At 36.4% G+C, this 25,301-nt stretch overlaps 1 protein-coding gene across 4 annotated transcripts in view; it reads left to right on the top strand.

Moving 5' to 3' along the window:
* The window catches only part of FOXJ3 (forkhead box J3), a 172,354-nt gene that overhangs the window by 103,414 nt on the left and 43,639 nt on the right, over nucleotides 1-25,301 (top strand). For all 4 annotated transcript variants that reach the window (XM_069068157.1, XM_069068155.1, XM_069068156.1 and 1 more), the window contains one exon: nucleotides 18,274-18,357. In XM_069068157.1, coding sequence (XP_068924258.1) covers nucleotides 18,274-18,357 — 84 coding nt within the window. The remainder of the gene's footprint in view (nucleotides 1-18,273; nucleotides 18,358-25,301) is intronic.

Here is a 25,301-nt window from a genome sequence, read left to right as displayed (position 1 = left end):
AATAAAATGTTATGTTGTGTCTTTATTTTTGGTCCAAAAATGACCAAGTGGCATATATTAAGAGTTAGTTCCTTGGGTTGTTGGGTATAAAATAATCTTCCTTCACTGGTAAATATAAATGTATTTGATGGAGGAGTTAACAAGTACAAGGAGCTATTCTGTAGAAACAAAAGTTGGTAGGTAGGGATTGGGAGCTACCCCTTGGACTGCCTTGTCATTATGACTACTTATACTATCATTGATTTCATGATGTGTAGTCAAGGATTGTCATGTTTTAAATATTTCTTTTCTGATAGACAATCTCTAGATTTGGGAGGTTATTAATATAGAAGACATATACCCTTGTTGGACTAACCCAAAGAGTAATTTAAATTTGTAATCATCTTTTTTTCTTGACTTATTGAAGTTGAAGTGCTGTTCCAAATTAGTAAAAAAAAATTTCATTTATTTGCCACTTACATGATTGAAACAGATCTTGTTTTTGATCATGCATCTTTCTGTACATTCACTGGCATAGATGAACATCTCAAATCAGAGCAGTATAGGAAACATTTCTGTGCTTAGTTTCGTGGGTTTTTCTAAACAAGTTTGTATTAGTCAGGACAGAGAACTAATGTTTGACAGAGGCTGTTTTCTGTTGAGTCAAAATATATTAATAATAAACTGATTTCACATTGGGGCTTATTCAAGGGCCCATCATTGATATTATTACATCTCATTTTTATGTCCTCATTGACACCAATAACTATTTTTCTTACTCTAAGTCATTTGTTGAAATTTGTTTTTTTCTCCTATAACTTAACAACCTGACAGGTACTGAAAGGGAAGACTTTTTCCTCTCCTCTTTTATTTCCAAAGAAGGTATAAGCCAGGTGGCAGTTTCTGCTTTGGGCAATACTCTGCCTAAATCGTACCAATAGTCCTCTGTTCCAAAAATTAAAAAGCAAGTTGTTGAATGAAGAGAATTAACTAGATGTGGAAATCAAGTGGCTTATTAGTTCTTCCTAAAATGTTCTTTGTCATGTCACTTCATTATTTAGTTTGAAGTGCTATGAATTTACAGATGTTGGATAAATTCACAGTGCATTGTAAGCATCAAATACATTTCAAGTTCTAATATATTTTTGATTGCATATCATCACTTTGCTGCTTCTCTTTATTATCATAGAAAATCAAGATTTGACTAAACTTTTTCTGCTTTTGAAAAATGATTATAAAGAAATGATAATTTTCTTCAAAAAGTAGGAATCATTCATTTTGTTTATCTAGAAAATTCGAATTAATTTTGTATTCCATTTTTGAAAAATCATGAAACACTGTTGGACTATATGAGTAAAATTCAAAGAAATTAGAATTGTGACAAATTTACAGGTTTTAGTCAAAACTTTTTATTTTAAGTGGAAGAAGGAAGAAAAAAAGAATTTTTAATGGTCATCACCCATGTTTGTACTAAACTAGTTTGCTCACATTAAATGCTCACATACATCTGAAAAATCAAGTAGAGAAATATTTGGGGCCCTTTAAAAAAAAATTATGGCCAACTGTCAGTACAGATAATGACTGCTTTTCTGGCTTTCCAGCTCCTCTTTCTAAAAATAATTCTTTGTTTTCTTCTTGATACTGTTATTGCCTTCCTTCTCTGACCAAAAAAGAATGCTAAAATATATAAGTGTTCTAAATGAAAGAATCTCCATATTTTTCGTGAAGTGTGGTGCTCATCATCCTTGGAGTGATTGATTTCTTGCATTTTCTGTCATTTTACCTCCTTTTGACTTTGTTTTAACATTCCTTCTTGTCCCGCGGATTCTTTGGTTTCCTTTTTTCCCATTCTAATTTTCAGGGAGTTTATTTCTTGGGCAAGGTTTTGCACTTCTTGTGTCAAGCTGTTAATTCCTTTTCCAATTCTTAATCCCATAGCTCTCCTTCCTTTTACAGTTTTTCCTCAAGTGCTTTCATTCTGTTTATTTAAAAAATTTTTTAAATTGTTTTTTTAAACACTTAATCTCTTCCAGGAATTCTAATAGAGTTTGTCAACAAACTGGTTTTCTCTGAGGCAGTGCTTGTAGGTATTTTAAAGTCATTCTCTTCTGTGTTAATATCCTGAGCACCCCTCCTACCATAATAGTTCATTATGGTTGGATTCTTTTTTTGGTTTACCTATTCTTCTAGTCTACTTCCTGGAGACTTTAGACTTGATGTTAGGTCTGAACTGTGCAGCATTTCTGGAGGGAAAATCTGGGCTGTCCTATTGCTGCTTTCTTGGGGTATTGAATGTTGTGCTATTACAGGATCTCAGGGACTGGCTGGAGACCTGCAGACTTTATGTTCCCATAGTGGTCTGAGCTAGGGCAAAGTCTGATTGCTAAGCACCTCTCTGGTTGGATCCTCTATAAGTTTCTGACCTGGGTTTTTGTCTGAGCAGGTGAAGAATGCTGCTGGACTCTGTGCCTGTCAGCCAATAGGAAAGCTTTGTTGACTCAGAACAGCAGAATTGTAGACTCCTCTTTTGTCTGGTTCTGCCCTGATTATTCCTTTACAGGATAGGCTAGTTGTTGGGTGTGAGACCCTGCTTTTATGCATCAGGTCTGAGCCACACCTATGCTGCTGCTACCAGTTTTCAGAGCTTACTCTTTCTGAGCTGCCCAGAGCCTCTACTCTAAACAAGCTGCTGTGTGCAATGCCTTTTTCATTCTGCCCTAGATTGGTGACCTGGAACTGGGTGATAGATGACAAAGCTGCCATTCTTGTCACAGTATCCTGGTGTAGGTTTTGATGTAGCCATATAGGTCTGAGATCTTCTGTTGTCCTTGTATGAAACATCTCCTTGGGTGCTGGAGAAATGTGCTCACATGCAGGGTGCCCCTGGCCTAACCTGACTCCACTGTCTGATCTCCTTGTTGCAGTTTCATGATGTGTTGTGGGGTTGTCTCAAAGAAAATTCAGAGCTAGTTCACCTCTAATTCAAGTATAGACATTTATGAGGATTCATGCCCCTCAGAAGTAGACTAGGTTCCAAGAAGAACTAGCAGCTTGGTAAAACAACATAGGCTTATTTATAGTGTATTGATGCTGATTACCCAACAGAAATTATGAATATTTAAAAGGCAGAAGGGATTTGTTAAGGGATTATGTAGTATGGGAGGGGTCCCTTCTCTAGTTCGTTGGTCAAACATCCTCATTGTGCTGCTATCTGATTGGCTAGCTTTTGTGGTCCTTTCTGGTTGAGATGGATAGATAGGTGTTGTGGTCCTGTCTTGGGCTAAATGGATGATGTGATTGTGGTTGAGTACAGGAACATACCCATTCAAATATGTGAATTGGATCTGGGGGAAGTGGCTATATTGAATCTGGGGGCCTGTGATATAAAGTCCAATTGTGTGGTCAAATCAGGGCATGTTTGCTGTTCAGGGGGGCCCATGAGGAAGTTAAACTATTGGTACTGGGGGGCAGCTTTATTAGGATTCCCTTGTCCTTGTTTGTGTCCTTTGCCAAGCTGGGCTAGACAAAAGACTCCCTGTAACATTATTTTTTTATTTCCTCTATCAGGATCTAGGGTACATAATTTTTCTAGCTCTATTGGGAAGAGTTTGTGGAGAAGGGCACACTGCATTACTCCACTATCTTGGCTCCATCTTTTAATGTAAATTTTGAAAAATGTAATATATGAATAAAAAATAAGGGGAAAAATCTAATTTCTGCATTTAAGAAAATAAGCATTTAATAATGAAACCAGAAGACGACCCTGGGTAGTGCAGAGGCCCGGACGCTGAGGTCTGGACGAGGCCTGATCAACCTGGCAGCAAGTTGCCCACCAACCACAAGGGCCATTGCCAGGCCTATCACTGCAGGGCTGGGACTGGATGGAGCAGGGTAAGAGTCAAATGCAGGGCCCCTGCCAGGGGCAGCAGCTACTCCTGGGACTGCCAATCCACAGCCTAGAAATTTTAAAAGCCCCTATCTGGACTTCCAGGGACCAGGATGGCAGAGTGAACCTAGGCTGCTCCAGTCCCCCCCAACCCCCGAAAACATAGTAATTATTGCCCCAGGGCAAAACTTTAAACAGCAAAGGCCTGGGAACCCTAGAGCAAGGGCGTGGCTAAGACCCTGCCTCAAAATGGGTAAAAAGCAGACTGCAAATACAAAGACTCTGGAGTCCTACTATCATGAGAGGGAGGAACCAAATTCAGAGGGAGAAAGTGTTGACTTCACACCCACAGCTGAAGCCTCAACAGGGAACTGGTCTCAGGCACTGAAAGCTTTCTTAGATGAGCTCAAAAGGAACTTTGAAAACCAAATGAGAGAGATAGAAGATAAAATGAATAATTCTTTTAAAATCAAAATTGCAATATTAGAAAAACATTGCAATGAAGAAAACAGCTCCTTAAAAAGAAAAATGTGTGATAAGGAAAAGGAGCTCCAAAAACTAAACCAAGGAAAATAATTCGCTAAAAACTAGAATCAACCAAATTGAAGCGAATAACTCTATGAGGAACCAAGAATTAGTCAAATAAAACATCAAGAATGAAAAATTAGAAAAAGAGGTAAAATATCTCAACGGAAAAATAACTGACCTGGAAAACAGATCCAGGAGAGATAATATGAGAATCATTGGCTGACTGGAAAATCATAATGAAAAAATGAGCCTGGACAATATCTTCCAAGAGCTCATCAAGGAAAACTGCCCTGAGATACTAGAACCAGAGGGTAAAATAGAAATTGAGAGAATCCACTAGTCACCTCCTGAAAGAGATCCCAAATTGAAAAGTCCGCGAAATGTTGTGGCCAATCTCCAGAACTACCAGGTAAAGGAGAAAATAGTACAAGCTGCCAGAAGGAAACAATTCAAATATTGCGGAACCACAGTGAGGATCGCACAGGACCTGGCAGCCTCTACACTGAAAGATCGAAGGAAGTAGAATACAGTTTTCCACAAGGCAAAGGAGCTCGGGTTACAACCAAGCCTCACCTACCTAGTGAAACTGAACATATTCTTCCAGGCAAGGAGATGGTCATTCAACTATATAATGGATTTCCAGACCTTCCTGATGAAAAAGCCAGCGCTCAATGGAAATTTCAACTTCCAATTACGAGATGCAAGAGAGACATAGAAAGGTAAACAAGGAACACACACACACACCCTCACTGTTATTTAATAAGAGCAAACTGTTTATAGACAAATAGAAGGTATGGGTATAAATTACAGAAAATGACAATAAAAAAACCTTATTAAGGGCTATAAAGGGACTGCAGTGGAAGAAGAGGAAAAAATGAAGCAGAAAACAGTAAATTATGCCACACAAAGAGGTATAAAAATAATATAATAAAGGGAAAGAAGGGAGGGAGATGAGCATTATATGAACTTTTACCTCATTGGTTCTAGTGCAAGGAGGGAATAATACAACCAGTTAAGGATAGGACTATCGAGAAGAGACACAAAATGTATCATAATAGAGGGAAAGGGGAGGGAGAGGAGCTTTACATGAGATCTGTTCTTGTCAATCTTGGTTCGAAGAAGAAATAACATACTACATTAAGTATAAAAATCTATCATGGGGGGGAAGGGCTAAGAAAGGGGGGGTAGTTAGAAGGGAGGGAAGAAGTAAGGGGGAAGGGGAGGAAAAGGGAGGGGGACTGAGAAGAAGGGAATACTGAGGGAGGCAGTGGTCAAAAGGAAAACTCTTGAGGGGAAGGGAGAAGGGAAGAAAATAAAAGTATAAACAGGGTAGGGAATAGGATGGAGGGAGAGAGACAGATAGTAATCATAACTGTGAATGGGATGAACTCTCCCATAAAACGGAGGCGGATAGCAGAATGGATTAAAAACCATAATCCTACAATATGCAGTTTACAAGAAGCACATCTGAAACAGAGGGATACACACAGGGTAAAGGTAAAAGATTGGAGTAAAATATATCATACCTCAGCTAAAGTAAAAAAAAAGCAGGGGTAGTAATCCTTATCAGATAAAGCAAAAGCAAAAATTGATCTAATTAAAAGAGATAAGGAAGGAAACTATATCCTGCTAAAAGGTACCATTGAGAATGAAGCAATATCATTACTTAACATATAATCACCAAGTGGTATAGCATCCAGATTCCTTGAGGAGAAGGTAAGGGAATTAGAGTAAGAAATAGATAGCAAAACTATACTAATGGGGGACCTTAATCTCGCCCTCTCTGAACTTGATAAATCCAACCTCAAAATAAACAAGAAAGAAGTTAAGGAGGTGAATAGAATTGTAGAGAGGGTAGGTATGATAGATCTCTGGAGAAAATTGAATGGGGATAAAAAGGAATATACTTTTTTCTCAGTGGTATATGGCACATACACAAAAATTAACCATGTACTAGGACATAAAAACCTCACAATTCAATGCAGAAAGGCAGAAATATTAAATGCATCATTCTCAGATCATGATGCAATAAAAATCATATGCAATAAAGGGCCATGGAAAGATAGACTAAAACCTAATTGGAAACTAAACAATTTAATCCTAAAGAATGAATGGGTCAAACAAGAAATTATACAAACAATCAGTAACTTCATTCAAGAGAATGACAATAATGAGACAACATACCAACATTTGTGGGATGCAACAAAGGGGGTTCTTAGGGGAAGTTTTATATCCCTGAGTGCATACATGAATAAATTAGAGAAAAGGGAGATCAATGAATTGGGCATGCACTTGAAAAAACTAGAAAAAGAACAAATTGAAAATCTGCAATTAAATACTAAAGTAGAAATAATGAAAACTAAAAGAGAGATTAATAAAATTGAAATTAATAAAACAATTGAATTAATAAATAAAACTAAGAGCTGGTTTTATGAAAAAAAAAAAAACCAATAAAATTGATAGACCCTTAGCCAATATGATAAAAAAGAAGAAAACCACATTATAAGTATCAAAAATGAAAAGGTGGCTCTACCTCCAGTGAAGAGGAAATTAAAACAATAATTAGGAATTATTTTGCCAAATTATATGCACATAAATTTGACAATCTTAGTGAAAAGGATGAATATTTACAAAAATATAAGTTGCCCAGATTAACTGAAGAGGAAGTAAATTGCTTAAATAACCCCATTTCAGAAAAAGAAATTGAACAAGCCATCAGTGAACTCCCTAGGAAAAAATCTCCAGGGCCAGATGGTTTTACTAGCGAATTCTATCAAACATTTAAAGAACAATTGATTCCAGTACTCTACCAACTATTTGGAAAAATTAGTGAAGAAGGAGTCCTACCGAATTCTTTTTATGACACAAACATGGTACTGATACCTACATCAGGAAGAGATAAAACAGAAAAAGAAAATCATAGACCAATTTCCCTCATGAATATAGATGCAAAAATTTTAAATAAAATATTAGCAAAAAGACTACAGCAACTTATCACAAGAATAATACACTTTGATCAAGTAGGATTTATTCCAGGAATGCAAGGATGGTTCAATATTAGGAAAACCATGAGTATAATTGATCATATCAACAATAAAACTAGCAGAAACCACATGATTATCTCAATAGATGCAGAAAAGGCTTTTGACAAAGTACAACATCCATTCATATTAAAAACACTGGAAAGAATAGGAATAAATGGAGCCTTCCTTAAAATAATAAGTAACATCTATTTAAAGCCATCAGTAAGTTTTATATGTAATGGGGATAAGCTAGAAGCATTTCCAACAAGGGTGTCCACTATCAACCCTCTTATTCAATCTGGTACTAGAAATATTAGCAGTAGCAATAAGAGAAGAAAAAGAAATCAAAGGAATCAAATTAGGCAAAGAAGAGACCAAGTTATCACTCTTTGCAGATGATATGATGATATACTTAGAGAATCCTAAAGAATCAAGTAAAAAACTACTTAAGACAATAAATTTGGCAGAGTTGCAGGATATAAAATAAACCCATATTAATCCTTGGCATTTCTGTATATTTCTAATGAAATCCAACAGCAAGAGATAGAAGGAGAAATCCCATTTAAAGTTACTGTAGACATTATGTAAACTATTTGGGAATCTACCTGCCAAAACAAACCCAGGACCTATATGAACACAACTACAAAACACTTTTCACACAAATAAAGTCAGATCTAACTAATTGGAAAAACCTCAGTTGCTCATGGCTGGGTCGAGCTAATATAATAAAAATGACAATTTTACCTAAATTAAATTACATATTTAGTGCCATACCAATCAAATTACCAAAAAATTACTTTATAGAACTACAAAAAATAGTAACAAAAGTTCATTTGGAAGAACAAAAGGCCCAGAATATCAAGGGAATTAATGAAAAGAAATGCTAGGGAAGGTAACCTAGCTATACCAGATTTTAATCTGTATTATAAAGCAGCATTCATCAAAACTACTTGGTATTGGCTGAGGAATAGATCAGTGGATCAGTGGAGTAGATTGGGTACACAAGACTCAGCAGTCAATGACTATAATAATCTACTCTTTGATAAACCCAAAGACCCTAATTTTTGGGATAAGAACTCACTATTTGACAAAAAACTGCTGGGAAAACTGGAATATAGTATGGCAGAAACTGGGCATAGAGCATTAACTAACACCATATACCAAAATCAAGTCTAAATGGGTGCATGATCTAGGTATAATGGATGATACTAGGTAATCTGGGAAAGCAAGGAATAATTTACCTGTCAGATTTATGGAGAGGGAAAGACTTCATGAACAAACAAGAATTAGAGAGCATTATAAAATGCAAAATGGATAACTTTGATTACATGAAATTGAAAAGCTTCTGTACAAACAAAGCCAATGTAACCAAGATTAAGAGGAAAGTGGGAAATTGGGAAAGAATTTTTACAACCAGTGTCTCTGATAAAGACCTCATTTCTAAAATATAGAGATTTGACTCAAGAGAATTGAGTCAAATTTATAAGAATACAAGTTACTCCCCAATTGATAAATGGTCAAAGAATATGAACAGGCACTTCTCAGAGGAAGAAATTAAAGACATATATATAAGCACATGAAGAAATGTTCTAAGTCACTATTGATTAGAGAAATGCCAATCAAAACAACTCTGAGGTACCACATCTCACCAGTTAGATTGACTAAGATGACATAACAGGAAAATGATAAATGCTGGAGAGGATGTGGAAAAATTGGAACACTAATACATTGCTGATGGAGTTGTAAATTGATCCAACCATTTTGGAGAGCAATCTGGAACTATATCCAAAGGGCTATAAGTAACTTCATATTCTTTGACCCAGCAATACCACTTCTAGGGTTGAATCCCAAAGAGATCATAGAAGTGGGAGGAAGACCCATATGTACAAAAATATTTATAGCAGCTCTTTTTGTGGTGGCAAAGAATTGGAAATTAAGGGGATGCCCATCAATTGGAGAATGGCTAAGCAAGTTATGGTATATGAATGTAATGGAATACTAATGTGCCATAAGAAATGAAGAGCAGATGGACTTTGTATTTACCCGAAGAGGCTTATACGAACTGATGCTGAGTGAGAAGAGCAGAACTAGGAAAAATTTGTACACAATTACAGATACATCATATGTGTGACGACCATCTTTGATAGACTGAACTCTTCTCAGAAATGCAGGGCTATAAGTAAACTCCCAAAGAGTCATGATGGAGAGAGATGTCTACATTCAGAGAAAGAGCTAGAAAGAACAGAGTTTGAATGCAGATTGAAGCAAACTACCTGCTCTCTTTCTTTTTCTTGTTTGATTTTGTTTCCTCTTTCCCATTGTTCATTCCATCCGATACAATCCTTTATAACCTGACCAATGGCTAATGTGAAAGTACTTGCAGATCCTGTACCTGAATGTATGCCACCATGGGAGGGGGGAAGGGGAGGGGAAGAAAATTTGAAACTCAAAGAAATGGGGAATTGAATATTGTGAAGTAAAAGTAAATGAACAAATTAATAAAGACAAAAAAAATAATGAAACCAAACTGGCCCTATAAGATGGGCCCCATATTCATTTTAGTTTGATCCATCTAAAGTAGATATAGGGGCAGCTAGGTGGCGCAGTGAGTAAAGCGCCGGCCCCAGAGTCGGGAGGACCTGAGTTTGGTTCTGGCTTCAGACACTTAACACCCACACACAAAAAACTAGCCGTGTAACCTTGGGCAAGTTACTTAACCCCAATTGCTCTCCAAAAAGGCAAAAAAAAAAAGTAGATATAAAGTTGGTTTGGATCCTGGAAGGCCTTAGTCAATGTCCGGCCTCTGACTTAGTGCTCTAAGCAACTCTCTACATAAGTTGTAGAGAAGGTGCTGATGAACATTGACAGAGGGAAATTTCTTATCTTTGATTTCCCTATTCCAGTGAGATCACAGGTCATTTCTTTATGAATTGACCTAAATTCTCTCTCTCCTATTTATTCAAATAAGTTCTTGCCAAGAAAACTATCTTGAAAAGTACATTGTGTGACTGAATAGCTAAATGCTAAAGTTTCAAGGTTAGTCACTCTTATATTGTGTAATTTTTCTTTGTGTTGTATAGTATTAAAAAGTTTTTTGCCACTAGAGACCTTGCAAATTATTTTAGCATCAGAAACACACAGTTTTGGCTATGGAAATAAGCTAAAGAAGATGTGTTACCAATTGTGCTGCATCTGAATCCTCCTGTATGGGTATGTGTCTGTGTGTGTGTGTGTCTGTGTTAGAATGTGAGCTCCTTGAGAAGAGAGCCTGTTGTGATTTTCTGTTTACCCACAGTGCTTAGCACAGTGCTTTTTGCTCATAGTATTTAATAAATGCTTATTCATTCACTTGTTTTTTCATTCATCTTTAACCAGATTCTTTGCTTTTAGGAAGTTGACCTTTCTGATCCAGCCGTATGATTATATGTTTGTTTAAATAATTGTGAACTTTGTGCTCTTTTGCTGTAGAGCCGTCTGGGTAAATATAAGTAAATTGTTGATTTGGTCCTTGTTAGATATTATTTCAGTACTCCCCCATCCCCAATAAAATAAATAATGATAGCTGATACTGCCTTTTTGAGAACAAGGGAATAGTATTTTCCAACACTTTTTAGAGATGAGATGCAAAAATTGTTGGCCGAGGATTGGAATTTTCTATTCTCTCTGTCTCTTCTTCCCTATCCCCTAGCTTGTCCCAACAAATTATTTATATATTTCTATTGGTTTTTAGCTTGGTTTTCTAATAAATCTCTTAACTTTTTAGGAATAAGTAATTGATAAGGATAATAGACTTAAAGCAAGAAAGAACTTCAGAGACTACATTGTTCAAACTTCTTCTCCCTCCCATTTTACTTTCTTTCATAGACATATTTTACCTAATTATAAATGAGTATATATCAGGGATCTTGAATTCATTTCTCTTTACTGGCCTGCACTCTTTCTGAATTTGGGCAAATCATTAAATGTTTTATTCTTTATTTGATCTTTCTTCGTTATTATATTGCTTTTCTGTGACTTGGAAAGATGTGTGAGTTTTCATTAACGACTTCTAAAGTTCCAAGGAGAACCTGGCAGAGAGTCTTATAAGTGGAAAGCTTGCTCAAGCTTTGATCATTAAAAAATATATACTGTTATCTCCTTATCCCTGGCTTCTTGCTTTTTGCTTATAAGTATACCTCGGTCTCCTCAGTGTAAAATGAAAAAAAAAAAAACTTCCCTTACCCCTGTCATCCCAAGATATCTTCTTGTTTCTCTTCTTTTTTCCCACCCAAATTCCTTTAAAACACCACTTGGTTACCTCCTTCACTTCTTAACTCCTTGTAGTCTGGCTTCTAACTCCACTCACTCACCGAAATGACTGTTAACAGCTGTCTCTTTTGATCATGAAAGCTGAGGCTTTCCCAATCTTTATCCTTCTTGACTTTTTTTTATACTCCTCCCCCTCTCCCCAACTCAAGTAAACGTTGTGACCTCACTGTTCATACTAGTAGATTGATATACATCTGTGATATACATATACAGAGTTGGGAGAGACTTAAGAAGCCATATAGACTAACCAATACCTGAATAAGGATACTCTTGACATACTCAACAAATGGTGGGGTAGCTTTTGCTTGAAGAATTCCAATGAGGGGAGTTCTGGCTCCCAAGGCAGCCTATTCCACTTTTGGATAGTGCTGTACAACTGCCAGCCTTTCTACCCACTGCTGCTGCTTCTGTTCTCTGTGGGTTTGAACCTGGATGACAGAAAGAATGATGATATCTTTAGTTGAAACAGAAAACATTTGGAAGAAGACTTACTTTTATAGAGAGAGTTCTAGCCATGTGGAAATGCATAACAGGCCCTGGGAATACAGGCTTTAGCTCAGGAGAGATGATAAAGATACAGAGATTTATGAATCATTCACATATAGGTGGATATTGAAGCCATAGCAGTGGAGGAATTTTCCAAGAGTTTTAATGGATGAAACTTGAGTGAGACTTTTAGTGGGCAATAAGAAAAGCTAGTTATATTTTTTCAGTAGCTAGGGTGATTTTTTTTTACATTTAGATTGAAAAACAAAACCAGAAGTCACTAGGGTTAGATTATTAGGGCATACCTAGTTTATGATCATATTGCTATGGTATTTTAGGACTGAATCTAACAAATGACACATTACTAATATATTTGCTAAAACCTCCTAAGATACTCATTCACTTCTATAAACCTCTCATTATATCCCTAGATTAAGTTTTATTAAACTCTTACTATGTACCAGGCATTGTGCTAAGCTCTGGGAAATGAAAGGAAACAAAGGACAGTCCCTGTTCTCAAGAAAATTGCAATCTAAGAAAGAGACAACATATATACAATTATATACAGACAAGCTATATACAGGAGAAATAGAAAATATTTAACATAGGAAAGGCACTAGAATTAAGGGGTTGAGAAAGGCTTTCTATAAATGATGAGATTTTAGTTGAGACTTAAAGGTAGCCAGGGAAGTCAGTAGGTGGAGTTGAGCAATGTGATTCATTGATTACAACATCCCAGTGAATCTAGAAATGGCATGTGTAATCTCCATTTATGGTTGGAGAAAGCAAGGGGTGTGTGTGTGTGTGTGTGTGTGTGTGTGTGTGTGTAAAATAAAATAAGCCCAAAGTTACATAGAGCCAGAATCACTTACATGGTCTTATTCCCAGGCTAATGCCTGTTCTCCCTAACTTTGCTGTTTGCTACAATTCTATAAACTGTGACATAGACCACTTTAATGTGTAGAATTTATTGTTATTCAGTCGTGTCCAACTCTCTGTGATCCCATTTGGGGTTTTCTTGGCAAAGGTACTGAAGTGGTTTGCCATTTCTTTCCACAGCCTATTTTACAGATGAGGAACTGAGGCAAACCAGGGTTAAGTGACTTGCACAAGGTCTGTTTGAGGCTGAATTTGAACTCAGGAAGATGTCTTCTGACTCTTGGGCCCAGTGTTCTATCCACTGTGCTATTTGGCTGCCCATAGAATTTATTACCTAATGCTTAAATTTAATAACTCCAGAATTCTTGAAACAAAGGCGCATCTATGAGAAGTAAATATGACTCTGTATAGAATACCACCACAGTCTCTAAAAGAATTAAAGCTGAGAATCCCATAAAGGATTCATGGTTAGTGGGAGCAGGTTATAACCCATTATATTTGAAAAATTTTGCAGAAAGTTTGTCATCATAGTGATGTTTCACTAGGGGGAGAAAAAAAAAAACATGGATACACAGTGAGAGTAAGGGAAAACAGTTGGTGGTATATGTATTTCATTTGTATCTATGAAAGATCAGAGAAGTAAAGGAAGTTCCTTAGCACATTGGGTTAGACCCATTATGGACAGCCCACAAGTAGACAAGAATAGGGATGGGCAGACATGAACGGGTTGAAATTTTCATTGTTGGAAGGAATACCTAAATGCAGTCTTGTTGAAGCTCCTATCTCTACCATTGTTATCAAAGGGAATTCCTTTTTAATACTAGATTTCAACATCTGTAATGAATTTAATGTAGAAGTTTGGTTGGCCTTTCAGGCTAACATTAGCTGTTGTTCAATTGTATCTCTCTCTTCATAACCCTGTGGACCATACCACATCAGTGCTGTTCATGGGGTCTTTTTTTTAGCAGAGATATTGGAGTGTGGTTTGCCATTTTCTTCTGCAGTAAATCATCTATCCCTAGGTCCTTAAGGAACTCAAATGAGAATAGTAGGTATAATGTGTTTTTGAACAATGGTATAAGTAATATAGCTACTTTTAAATATTTATCATACAATCATAAAATTTCAGAGTTGGAAAGGATCCCAGACTATTTATACTCTACGATATCCCTTCCAAACAGTCCTTTGTGTTTAGCTTGAAGACCTTCCTTGGTGAAAAATTTCACGATTTTTCCTTCAATCCTTCTAAGATTCATTTCATTTTGGGGAGCACTGTAATTGACAGGAAATTTTTCTTTAAGTTAAACTCTGAAGTACTTTTGCCCTCCAAGGCCAATTAAAACACTTTGTTTAAATTGTTCTTCCACATGATTTCTATTCAAACATTTTTACTGTATTCTCTCACCCCCAGCTGGTTTCTTCTCCAGGCCAAATATCCCCAGTATCTTCATTTGATGGTTCTGAATATCCTTAGCTTACTAGCTGTTCTCCTTTGAATGTCCCTTATCCTTTCTCCCCAAAATTGAATATAGTACTCTGGATGTTGCCTGCCAAGGATGGAACATCTAGTGTCATATATTTGGAACTGGAAGAGGTAAAGGAAATCATCATCTAATCCAACCCCTCACTTTATAGAAGACAAAACTGAAGTTCTGAGTGACTGACTTGCCTAGGGTCTTGTAAGTAGCGATAGAGTCAGAATTTGACCAAGGATCAGTGATGCCAAATATGTCCCTTTCCACTACACTGTATTGTCTTACTAACAGCAAGAATATGTTTTCAACTCTATATTTTTTCTGAACATTGTGCTTTATTAACACACATTTTTATTTTGTTTTGTCTTTGTGTTTTCTCTGCCATCTTGTATTGCTGATTCATATTGATTGAACTTGTAGCACGTCCCCTTAGACAGATTCACTTTGAGCTTCCAGTTTCCTCACCTGTAAAATAAGGAAGTGGAACTATCTTGGTGATTTCTTCCTGCTGTGAATCAGTAAAAAAAAACCTTATGTCCTTTTCACATGAATAGCTCATCCATGCTGAATGTTTACAAATGATGTTTTTGAGCCCAAGTGCTGTACCATACGTTTTTCCATGTTCAATTTCATCTTGTCACTTTGGAACTTTGATTCTAGGCTGTTTATCTCACTTCAGGTCTATAAAGTTGGGATGACTATGTTTTCTTTGTATTTCACTTTGTTCACTGAAGTAGAGTGCTATGAATATACTGTAAGGGATTATGATTTTGACATGCTTTGGATAATAATAACTCATGTTTATATATCATTCTAGAGTTAGCAAAGCACTTTACATCGTATTTAATCCTCACAACAAGTCTGTTGAGGTAGGTGGTATTATTATTCCTGACACATAAAAGTGATGGGTCAGTCAGTCACCCAGCCCTTTGATGGGCACTCTGGTAAGCACTGGGGATATAAAGAAAGACAAAAAGCATAATATGAATAAAGAACCAGCAAAGAAAACCAAGGAACGATCAGGCAGCTAAGAGGAGAATCAGAAAGAGAACAACGTCATAGGAACCTAAAGAAATATACCCAGGAGGAGAGAGTGATCAGTTGTGCCAGAGATGGCAGAGAAATCAAGAAGGATGAAGATTGGAAAAAATGTCTCTAGTTTGGGATTTGAGATCATTGCTTTGTGTTAAGAGGGCAGTTTCTATTGATTGATGAGGTAAGAAGCCACAAGGTTTAGAAGATAGTGAGAGGAAAGAAAGTGGATGTTTTCTCAAGTAATTTAACCACAAAGAGAAGAAGAGGTGTAAGAAGATAGTTGGGGTGATGATCACATCAAGTGAGGATTTATTTAAGGTTACGGGAGACATGAATGTGTCAGCAGGGAAAGAGCCAGTGTATAGAGTGAGATTGACAGTAAGAGCGAGTGTGGATGATGTTGTATCTGCTGGAGAAGATAGGATCAAAGATAGAAGGGTTTGCCTTGGCAGAAAGAAGGGCCATCTCTTTATCAGAGAAGAATGAAAGAGATGTTGAAGTAAGATGTCTAAGTAATTTAACATGAGGAGTGGAGAAGAGAGCTCTTGGCAAAAGGCCTTAATGTTTTGGGTGAAGTTTAGGGAAAGAAGTTATGGTGAGACATATAACATTTGAAATAGCTCCTGGTGAAAGTAGAATAGTGAATCTTCCTAGAGCCCAGGTCTTATCGTGTCATCCTCATACTCAGTAAATTCCAGTGGATCCCTATACAGGATTGAATATAAATCTATTATTTATTCAAAGTCTTTCATAACTTGGTCGCTTCCTACCTTATCAATCTTACACTTTGCTTGTTCACCTTTATTCTTCCCCTTCCCCTTTGAGATCCATTCATTGACACTGGCCTCATTCCTCATACAAGATACTTCATCTCCTCACTCCAAGTATTTTCACTGGCTGTTCCACATGCCTGAACTCTCTCCCTCCTCATCTCCACTTCCTAGTTTCTCTGGCTTCCTTCAAATCTCAGCTAAAATCCCACTTTATACAAGATTTCCTTATTTGCCTTAATTCTAGTGCCTTCCTTCTGTCAATTATTTCTTGTTTATCCTGTATATATCTTGTTCATATATAGTTGTTTACATGTTCTCTCCTCCTTTAGACTGTGGGTTCCTTGAGAACAAGGACTGTCTTTTTCCTTTCTTTGTATCCCCAGCAGTTAGCATAGTGCCTAGTATATGGTAGGTACTTATTTTGTGGACTTTGATTTTGGAAAACTAATTCAAAATAACAAAGCTATTTTAAGTCCAGGGGGAGAAAAGGGCTTAACTTTGGAGAAAACAGTTTCAGCAAAGAATGACCTTTTCATTGACATGTTTTAGAATTTTTCCAGGTGGGGCGACTAGGTGCATAGTGAATAGAGCACTGGCCCTGGAGTAAGGAGGACCTGAGTTCAAATCTGGCCTCAGACACTTAACACTTACTTGTCGTGTGACCTTGGGCAAGTCACTTAACCCCAATTGCCCTGCCTTCCCTCCTCTGAAAAAGCAAAAAAAAAAAAAAAGAATTTTTCAAGGAACCAAAATGAAGCTCACTGATTTATCATTTGTAGACCAGTGGATTTAACAAATTGAAGCATGTCTAGCAACCACTGACATGAATGTGACCATGATGGGGGAAGTTGTCTCATTTGTGTGATTTTATTCATTATAATTCAGCATCTGGGAAGTAGGAACAAAAAAAGTAAATGGTGAGTGTAACCAGTTCTTGGGGTTTTGGCAAACTGAATGATAACAGGAGTAAAGGCTTCAAAGGTTGATAAGGGAATAAATAAATAGTTGAATTGGTCATCTTTTAGGTAAAGATTGGATAGGGAAATAATTGAGGCTAAAACAGACATGATGAACTAAGAGAACAGAGAGGAGGAGGGACCGAGGTTGCAGTGTGGACCAAGAATAGATTTAGGAATGAGGCAGAGAGAGAGAGGTAGAAGGACAGAAGGTTAGGAAGTAGCATTGGAGTAGCAGTGGCCTTGTCAGTTGGGTTGGGAGACAGGAGAAGTTGTTGAAGACTGTGTTGTCCTCAGGAGATAGCTAGGTTTTACTTATGGAAGTGGAAGAGATTAGTCAGAAAGACTTTAATGGTAGAGTTCCTAAAGGGCAGTTCCTCTGGACATTCCTAAATTCCTCTAGCTCAGAGAAGTCTAGTAACCAAGGAGGTGTCAGACTGAACTGAATAGGGATGAGAACATGGGAAAGAATTAGGGAGACAGGCATATGCAGAGCACTGGTACTATAAGATGTAACAAAGATTAGGGGAGCAAGAGGCATTGAGCCTGTGATAGTCAAAGTTCAGGGAGTACAGACAGGTTTGGCAAAGACTTTATTATGTCACTTCCAAGGTTCTAATGGTCTTCCTGGGTCTAGGGCATGTTCAGGTCACAACCCAAGGTTTTTCTGCTTGAGGTCTAGCCTCTTTCTGTGGTCTGGTGATTAATAGGAGGAAAGAGTTATAGAAGGTCCTCTGTTTGCTAGTGGCAAAAAAAGACAGTATATAAAACTTGTATCCAGGCTTATCTGGCTATGTTGATTAATTATTCCTTGATCAGTTAAAATAAAATATGAGAAACTTGTTGGAAAGACAGATGTATTTTTTTGAAGGTAGGTAAGTAGAAATCTGCATACCTTTACTTTAATAAAATGTTAATCTTATGTATTTTTTTCTTCACTTCTAGGGTTCTTACTGGGCAATAGACAACAATCCCAAGGAAGACACACTGCCTTCACGGCCAAAGAAGAGGGCAAGATCTGTAGAACGGGTAAAGCTCTTTGTCTTAAGCTTACTGTGAATATTTTCATGTAGGTTAAAACATAATTTTTCAGTTTTCATAAACGTGAATTTACTGAACCTAGAATAGTATTATAATCTGTAAAATTAAGGGGTTTGAACCCTGAGGTTCCTTCTAACACAGCATTTTCTTTTCCTAAGTTCTTTTTCCTTTTTGTGTAGTGCTTCATACTTTTCAAATCACTTCTTCATGGCCATCATTTCATTGGATCCTTACAATGACCACATTAGGAAGTTAGGCTGAGATTATCCCTATTTTGCATATGAGACAACTGAAACAGAAGTTGATAGTTTGCCTTAGTCACCACAACTAATTAGGGAGGGATGAGACTAGCCCCTAGAACTTCTGACTCCTATAGTGAATGTTTTTACTTTTTATTTGCTTCACCAACTTAAGACAGTAGGTTTTGTATGATAAAGTTGTTTCCTTTTGTTTATCTGGTTCCTGCAAATTCTCTATAGTAAACAGTCCAGATTGCATAAGGAATTCTTTCTCTAGTCCCTAGTCATGTTACTACCACTTTGTATAACAAAATTCCTAGTTGTATGCTTTTATAGAACTTTCATTTGTTGATATGTAAGCTACATTTAAGATCTTTGCAGCTGTTTTCTTTGACTCTTCAGCATTCCTTACCCTCCATATACTTTCATCATCCCAACCAGAAATTCATTAAATTCCCCCCAAATAAGTATACTGAGATCTCTGATCTTGGAGAAGGAAAAGTGTCAGGAATGAAGGTCTTCTATTCAACACTGTTCTTAATCTGAGGCTAGTCTACTAACAGAGTACTTCTTTTCACTTGGAAAGTAAATGTCATTTAAGGTAAGCTCCTTAAGATTTGAAAATAGTATTTTCCCCTTTGTCTTTTTGGAAATTATGAAACTGACAGGTATAAATAATTATATATTACAGATAACACAAAGAGAGGATTTAAATTATACCAGGAACCTCTATTACTTATAGTTTGTTTTTCCTTAAGTATATATTAAACTTTGAATACCTTAGTACTAACACCATACCGGTTTGTCTCTGAGCCTAATACTTATCCATGTCAGTATCATAACACTGGTCAAGTCTCTTAACTTAAAATTTAGTCCTTGGTTTCTACAGGTAGGTGGCACAATGGACTTGTGGTCAGAAAGTAGAGTCTACTAGGTCCTGTATGGTATAATATAGTATAGAGTATAGTGTAGTGTAGTATAGTATACTATAGTATAAGTATTATATAATAGTAGCTTCTATAAGGGAGAAGGCATCTTCCTTATTTTTAATCTCCTTGGAAAGTCCTTGCAAGAATCAGGGTAGGGGAAAGACTAAGAAAATAGAATTCCAGGAGAGAGAAGTCCAGAGATGAACAGAGTTTTCTGCCCATTCCTAATTGAAAAACACTCTGATTCAGAGCATCAGGACCTAAACTAAGTTTAGTAGGAAATGAAGTGAGGCCTGACATCAGGTGAAGAGATAGCAGACTTAGCACCAGAAGGCCTGGTTCAAGCCTTGGCTCTGCTTTTTTGCTGCTGTGGATTACCTTGGGCATGACACTTTCACATCTCTGGTGTTGGCTTTCTTTGTAAAAAGAGGAAAATGGATCAAGGGCTTTTTCTGATTGTAACATTCTTTGATTCTTTGAATCAGAGCCCTGAAATATAATAACTTTGAGGCAACAAACCTAATAATTTCTGGCTTTATCATAGTTTTAGGGGTTTTAAGAAGTTAAAATCTATCTCTTTCCTAGCTATAGAGCTAGTTAGCTTGTATTGTCATTTACACTCCTGTTCTGACAACCAGGTATCTTACATAGTACCACCTGATTAACTCATTATCAGGCCTGGCATGGTAAAGACGTATACATGCTCCAAATTTAGAATTTAGTAGCTGAGACAACAGATTTTGACCAGACTGTCCCAGAAATGCATTAGCTCTGAATACTGCAAATATGCATTATTATTTTTTAATCAGTATGTGAAATTTTGAATTAATTAAAAACTATGAAATAGCATTTGTTATTTCATAATTGTAATTTGTTACTGAGGAAGCTAGGTGGTTCAATGGATAAAATATTGGATCTGGAATCAGGAAGACTTGAGTTCAAATTCAGCCTCACATACTTAGTGGCTGTGTAACCCCGGGCAAGTAACTTCACCTTTGTCTACCTCAGTTTGTTGTTCTTTAAAGTGAGAATGATGGTGACTATCTCATGAAATTGTTGTGAGAAAAAAATGAAACAATATTTGTTAAGTGCTTTGCAAATTTGAAAGTGCTACATAAATGCTCCCTATTATTATTTTATGGAATTAGGTTTTATAAATTTTAAATTGAATCATGGGTAATGGTAGGGGGAAAACTCAAATGATATTCAAGACCCAGAGCATCACTGTGTTTCTTGGAAATAATGTCACTCTTGTGGGTCATTGTTTTTTCTACCTTTTTTTAACCTTTTTCTTCTTTGTAGCTCTTAGAACTTTTTTTTTTTCCGGTTCTGTTAATGATTGAAACTTTTTGATACCCCTTTGAGCATGAGTTCTCTATTTATTATGTTTGTAGCACAATTTCTCTTTATATGATACCATATACATGTTTTCCTTGTGGGACTATTCTTAACATACAGTGGAAATAAGTAAGAAAACAGAAATCAATATGCAAAATTTTACTTTCCGCACTTTTCAGAGGTTTCCCCCTTTTTGTGTATAAAGGAAAGACTATATTTGGTAGCTATACTTACAGCTTTCTTTCTTCCCCAGAAAAAAAACTGATTTAAAAAAATGTAATAAATACTTTATCGCCATCAAAAAGTTGACCTAAGTGATAAAATTCTTTTCAACCCAAAGTAACTTATGGAAAGCCTGTTTGTTAAAAGAGCAGTTGTGATTTTTATTGGTGGAGGGAGTGCCTTCACTGATAAAATCATTGGTGCTTTTAAGTATTAAAGTCATAAATAATGTTGTATTTATTTGTTTGCTTTCTGGTTTTATCTACAAGTGCTCTCTAACCAATCTATATATACTTGACTCTCAGGTCAAACTTTCTAAAACCTCATTTTCTCCTAAGTTTTGTGTGTTGTGCACTTTTTAAAAAAGTACGCATAAGTTTTCATCTTTTTCTTTGTTGCATTTTGCAAACAAGCTAATACTCTAAATCTGTCTCTTCTGGGTACCATGTGTCTGCTTAACAAAGAGATTAAACATTTGTTAGCTACAGTGGTTTCAGTGATCTTCTAGGCTTTTTGTTCTATCAGCTTGTTTTATATTAGTTGAACTTTTCTAAAAAATCATAGTAGAGTTATTGCTTTCAGTTTTATTTATTTCCTATGTATTAGATGCAGTAGTTGGTTTAAAGTGCTGTAATTGGAACTGTTGCAATTGCTCAGAGAATCTTATAATCTTTATCTTTTTTTCTGGCCTTTCTAGTTTGCACTGGCCATCCAATGATTATCCATTTTTTTACTTTGATAGCTATACCTTACATAAGTACTACCTTTATAACCAGTTACTATTAGGATGTAGTCAGCTTTCATTTTGTAAAAAATTCATTTGTTGTTTCTCATATCTGACATCTTCTCAAACTCTTTTTGAAGAATATTCCTTGATCCTAGATTTTATTTTCCAAAGTAGTGTTTAAAAAAAAAAGCAACCTTATTCTGTGTTTTAGGTACAGATATTTAGAAGGAAATTTATTGATTAAATTATTCTAATTCTAAAGATCTCTCCTTTGAAAAGCCAAAGGAACAGTTATCCATCAAAATCTCTCACCAAAGCCAAGTCTACTCACAGTTTGTAATAACAATTTATAGTCCCATTGTTATAAAGTTTAGTTAATAATTTTGATTCATCAGTAGTCACAACTTTTGATCTACCTCAACACCCTTTAAGGATTCTCATTTTCTTTTGTCAGAGGTATATTCAGGATACTTCTATTACTTGAATTAGTCTAAGACTTCTTCTCAAGCTGATGAAGCAGCCCCCTTTAGAATTTGGTTTGACCTTTGATAAGAATGGTATAAAAAGATTACTTCTAAAACATTGTTTTGAAATTGATTGTTAAAGAAAAGCTGATAAGGGTTTCTCATTCAGATTAGATCAAAGACTCCAAAGTACTGTTCCAGTACTATAATGTGTAGACTAAAGAGGGAACACAGGGGGATGGATATCAGTAATTTTTGCCATTTTCCCCTACTTTCTTTTGAAGTTATTGAATTTTAAAAGATATGTCAGGGGCGGCCAGGTGGTGCAGTGAGTAAGAGCGCCAGCCCCAGTGTCGGGAGACCTGGAATCGATTCCGGCCTCAGATACTCAGCACCCACACAAAAAAATAACTGGCCATGTAACCTTGAGCAAGTTACTTAACCCCGATTGCTTTAAAAAAAAAAAAAAAAGATATATCGACTTAAAGAGACTTTCATTAAGTTCTCATAGAATTTTTCTACTTCTTTATCTTCCACAACCGATTTTGTTTTGTAAGTTGCAATTATCTTCCTAGTGCTCCTCTCTTTACTTTTATGTCCATCGTGAACCCTGCTAGGCATAGTCAGAAATTCTCTATTCAGAGTCCTTCACAACCTATACCCTCCCACATGCCTTTCTAGTCTTCTTAAATCATAATTTTCCAATGTACTCTTCAATACCATGCCACTCAACTTGTAGTTCCTCAAACAAGACGGTCCCTGTCTTGCCTCCAGGCATTTTCACTGGCTGTGCACTTTGCCTGGAATGTTCTCCCTCTTCATCTGTCTCTTGACTTCCCTAGCTTCCTTCAGGTTCTAGCCAAAATTTCACCTTTTATAGGAAGCCTTTTCTAATCCTCTTTAATTCTAATGCCTTCCTTTTGTTGATTATTTCTTATTTATCCTATATATAGCTTGTTTGTATATTTTTTTGCATCTTATCTCCCCCACTAGATTGCAAGCTCGTTGAAGGCAAGGACTGTCTTTTGCCCCTTTTTTTTCCCCTTCGGTATTTCAGAAGTTTAGTGCAATACCTGGCACATAGTACATGTTAATTACATGCTTACTGATTGACTGATCCAAGTGTCCGTGAAATTGGCCTTGTTACTTTTGAGAGCATAATGAAACCAAGTACTTTTTGTGTTTTCCAAAGAGAACCTGTGCATCTGTTGATGATTTTTTTTTTTTAATTTTTTATTTTAAGCAATCGGGGTTAAGTAACTTGCTCAAGGTTACACGGCCAGTTATTTCTGGGTGTGGTGCTGAGTGTCGTCCCAACACTGGAGCCGGTGCTCTTACTCGCTGAGCCACCTGGCCGCCCCTTATCTGTTGATGTTTTAACAAGGGTCTCTCTTTACTTATTGGCAGTAATACTGGAACCATTGTCCAGGTTTGAACTCTTACCATCTCTGAACTTAAGTTACTCTATGAAGAGGTGGTAATAGCACTTAAGATGAAGTTACAAATAAGGGCTGTACCTGACCAAGAAATACATACAAGAGATCCACACTGGAGATAGCAAAATTTGTTCTCAGCTTAGCTCAAAATTGGAGGAGAAAATAGGAATTACAAATGGTATTTTTGTACCATTTTTGATGGTGGAAGGTTCATATCCCTTACTTTCTCAGCTCTTTGAAAATCTTATGAAAAGAGTCTATACATGCATTGCATTAAAGACCTCTTCAATAAAAATAAGAAAAAGGAATATACAGATTTTTGCAGATGATTTTCAACACTGAACCACATCTTTACAATTAGGAGATTATTTAGTAAATAAATTTTAAGATCTTTCTGTTATTACTGTTTGTGTGACTCAGTTTAACAAACACTAAATACCTGCTGTCCCAAGGTAGTCTGGATAAAAAGATAAAAGCAGAACCATTCATGCCTTCAAAGAACTTACATTCTACTTGTGGGGGAGGTTAGTGGGGTGGGTGACATGTATAGAAGTAAATATAAAATATGTAGGGGCAGAGATTACATGCAAATAAATGGGGGAATCAAGAATAATGTTGTATAGGTTGGTACTGTGCTATCTTTGGAAAGAACTCACAAATCCTGTACATCCCAGGCATGGGAGTACGGGGACCACTTCGGAGAGGGAGTGAAAGAGAGTAAGGTGAAGTAAAACTAGGATAAAGTACAACTATAGATATCTAGTTCCTCCAAATGTTTCTGTTTGCAGGTGACATTTTAATTATATCAGATCCCAAAACACTATGAAATCTCCTCATTGAAATCCATGGTGATACAAAGAGATAGGACTAAATGTGTACATTGCAAAGAAAAAGTCTATGAAAAACAGGCATTGTGCAGATTATATATAGAGGCCTAATGTGATGTTCTACTGGCTTGTTGTTAAATCTTAATTAAGTACTGCAGATAGGTAATGAGTTATTATGCTGATAATTTGATAGACTAAAGAGATTGGGCAGGATTTAAAAAATTATGCAGTGCTTTCAGTGATTGCACACTGCAGAAGCCTGTCTTTAATATAAGTAATGATGAAAAAGCCTTTTTTTTTTCAAATGCTTTATTAACTTATGATTTACATCATTCATTTCCGCCAGATTTTGAGTTACAAATTTTCTCCCCATTTTCCCCCTACCCAACGCCTCAAAATAGCAGGCCCACAGGATATCCCCTCCTCCAATCTGCTCTCTCCCATATTTTCTCCCATACCCCTTTTGACTTTTCCAGTGGATCTCTATGTCCCAGTGCCTGTATATCTTATTTCCCAATTACATGTAAAATACTATTAATAATTGTATATGTATTTGAATATTTGATTTTAAAACTTTGAATTCCAGATTCATTCCCTTCCTCCCTTGTCACCTACCCTTACTGGGAAGATAAGCAGTTCAGTAAAGGTTGTACATGTGTGGCTAATGCAAAACAATAACATAGTAGATATATTGTAGAAGACTGACTATATTTCCCTCCCTCCTATCTCACCTCCCACTTGTTCTGTTCT

The sequence above is a fragment of the Petaurus breviceps genome, unplaced genomic scaffold, assembly GCF_028583685.1.
Source record: "Petaurus breviceps papuanus isolate PSGF00001 unplaced genomic scaffold, PetGlider_PUasm1.0 90760, whole genome shotgun sequence".
Taxonomy (NCBI): domain Eukaryota; kingdom Metazoa; phylum Chordata; class Mammalia; order Diprotodontia; family Petauridae; genus Petaurus; species Petaurus breviceps.
This window is presented reverse-complemented; position numbering and strand designations above follow the sequence as displayed.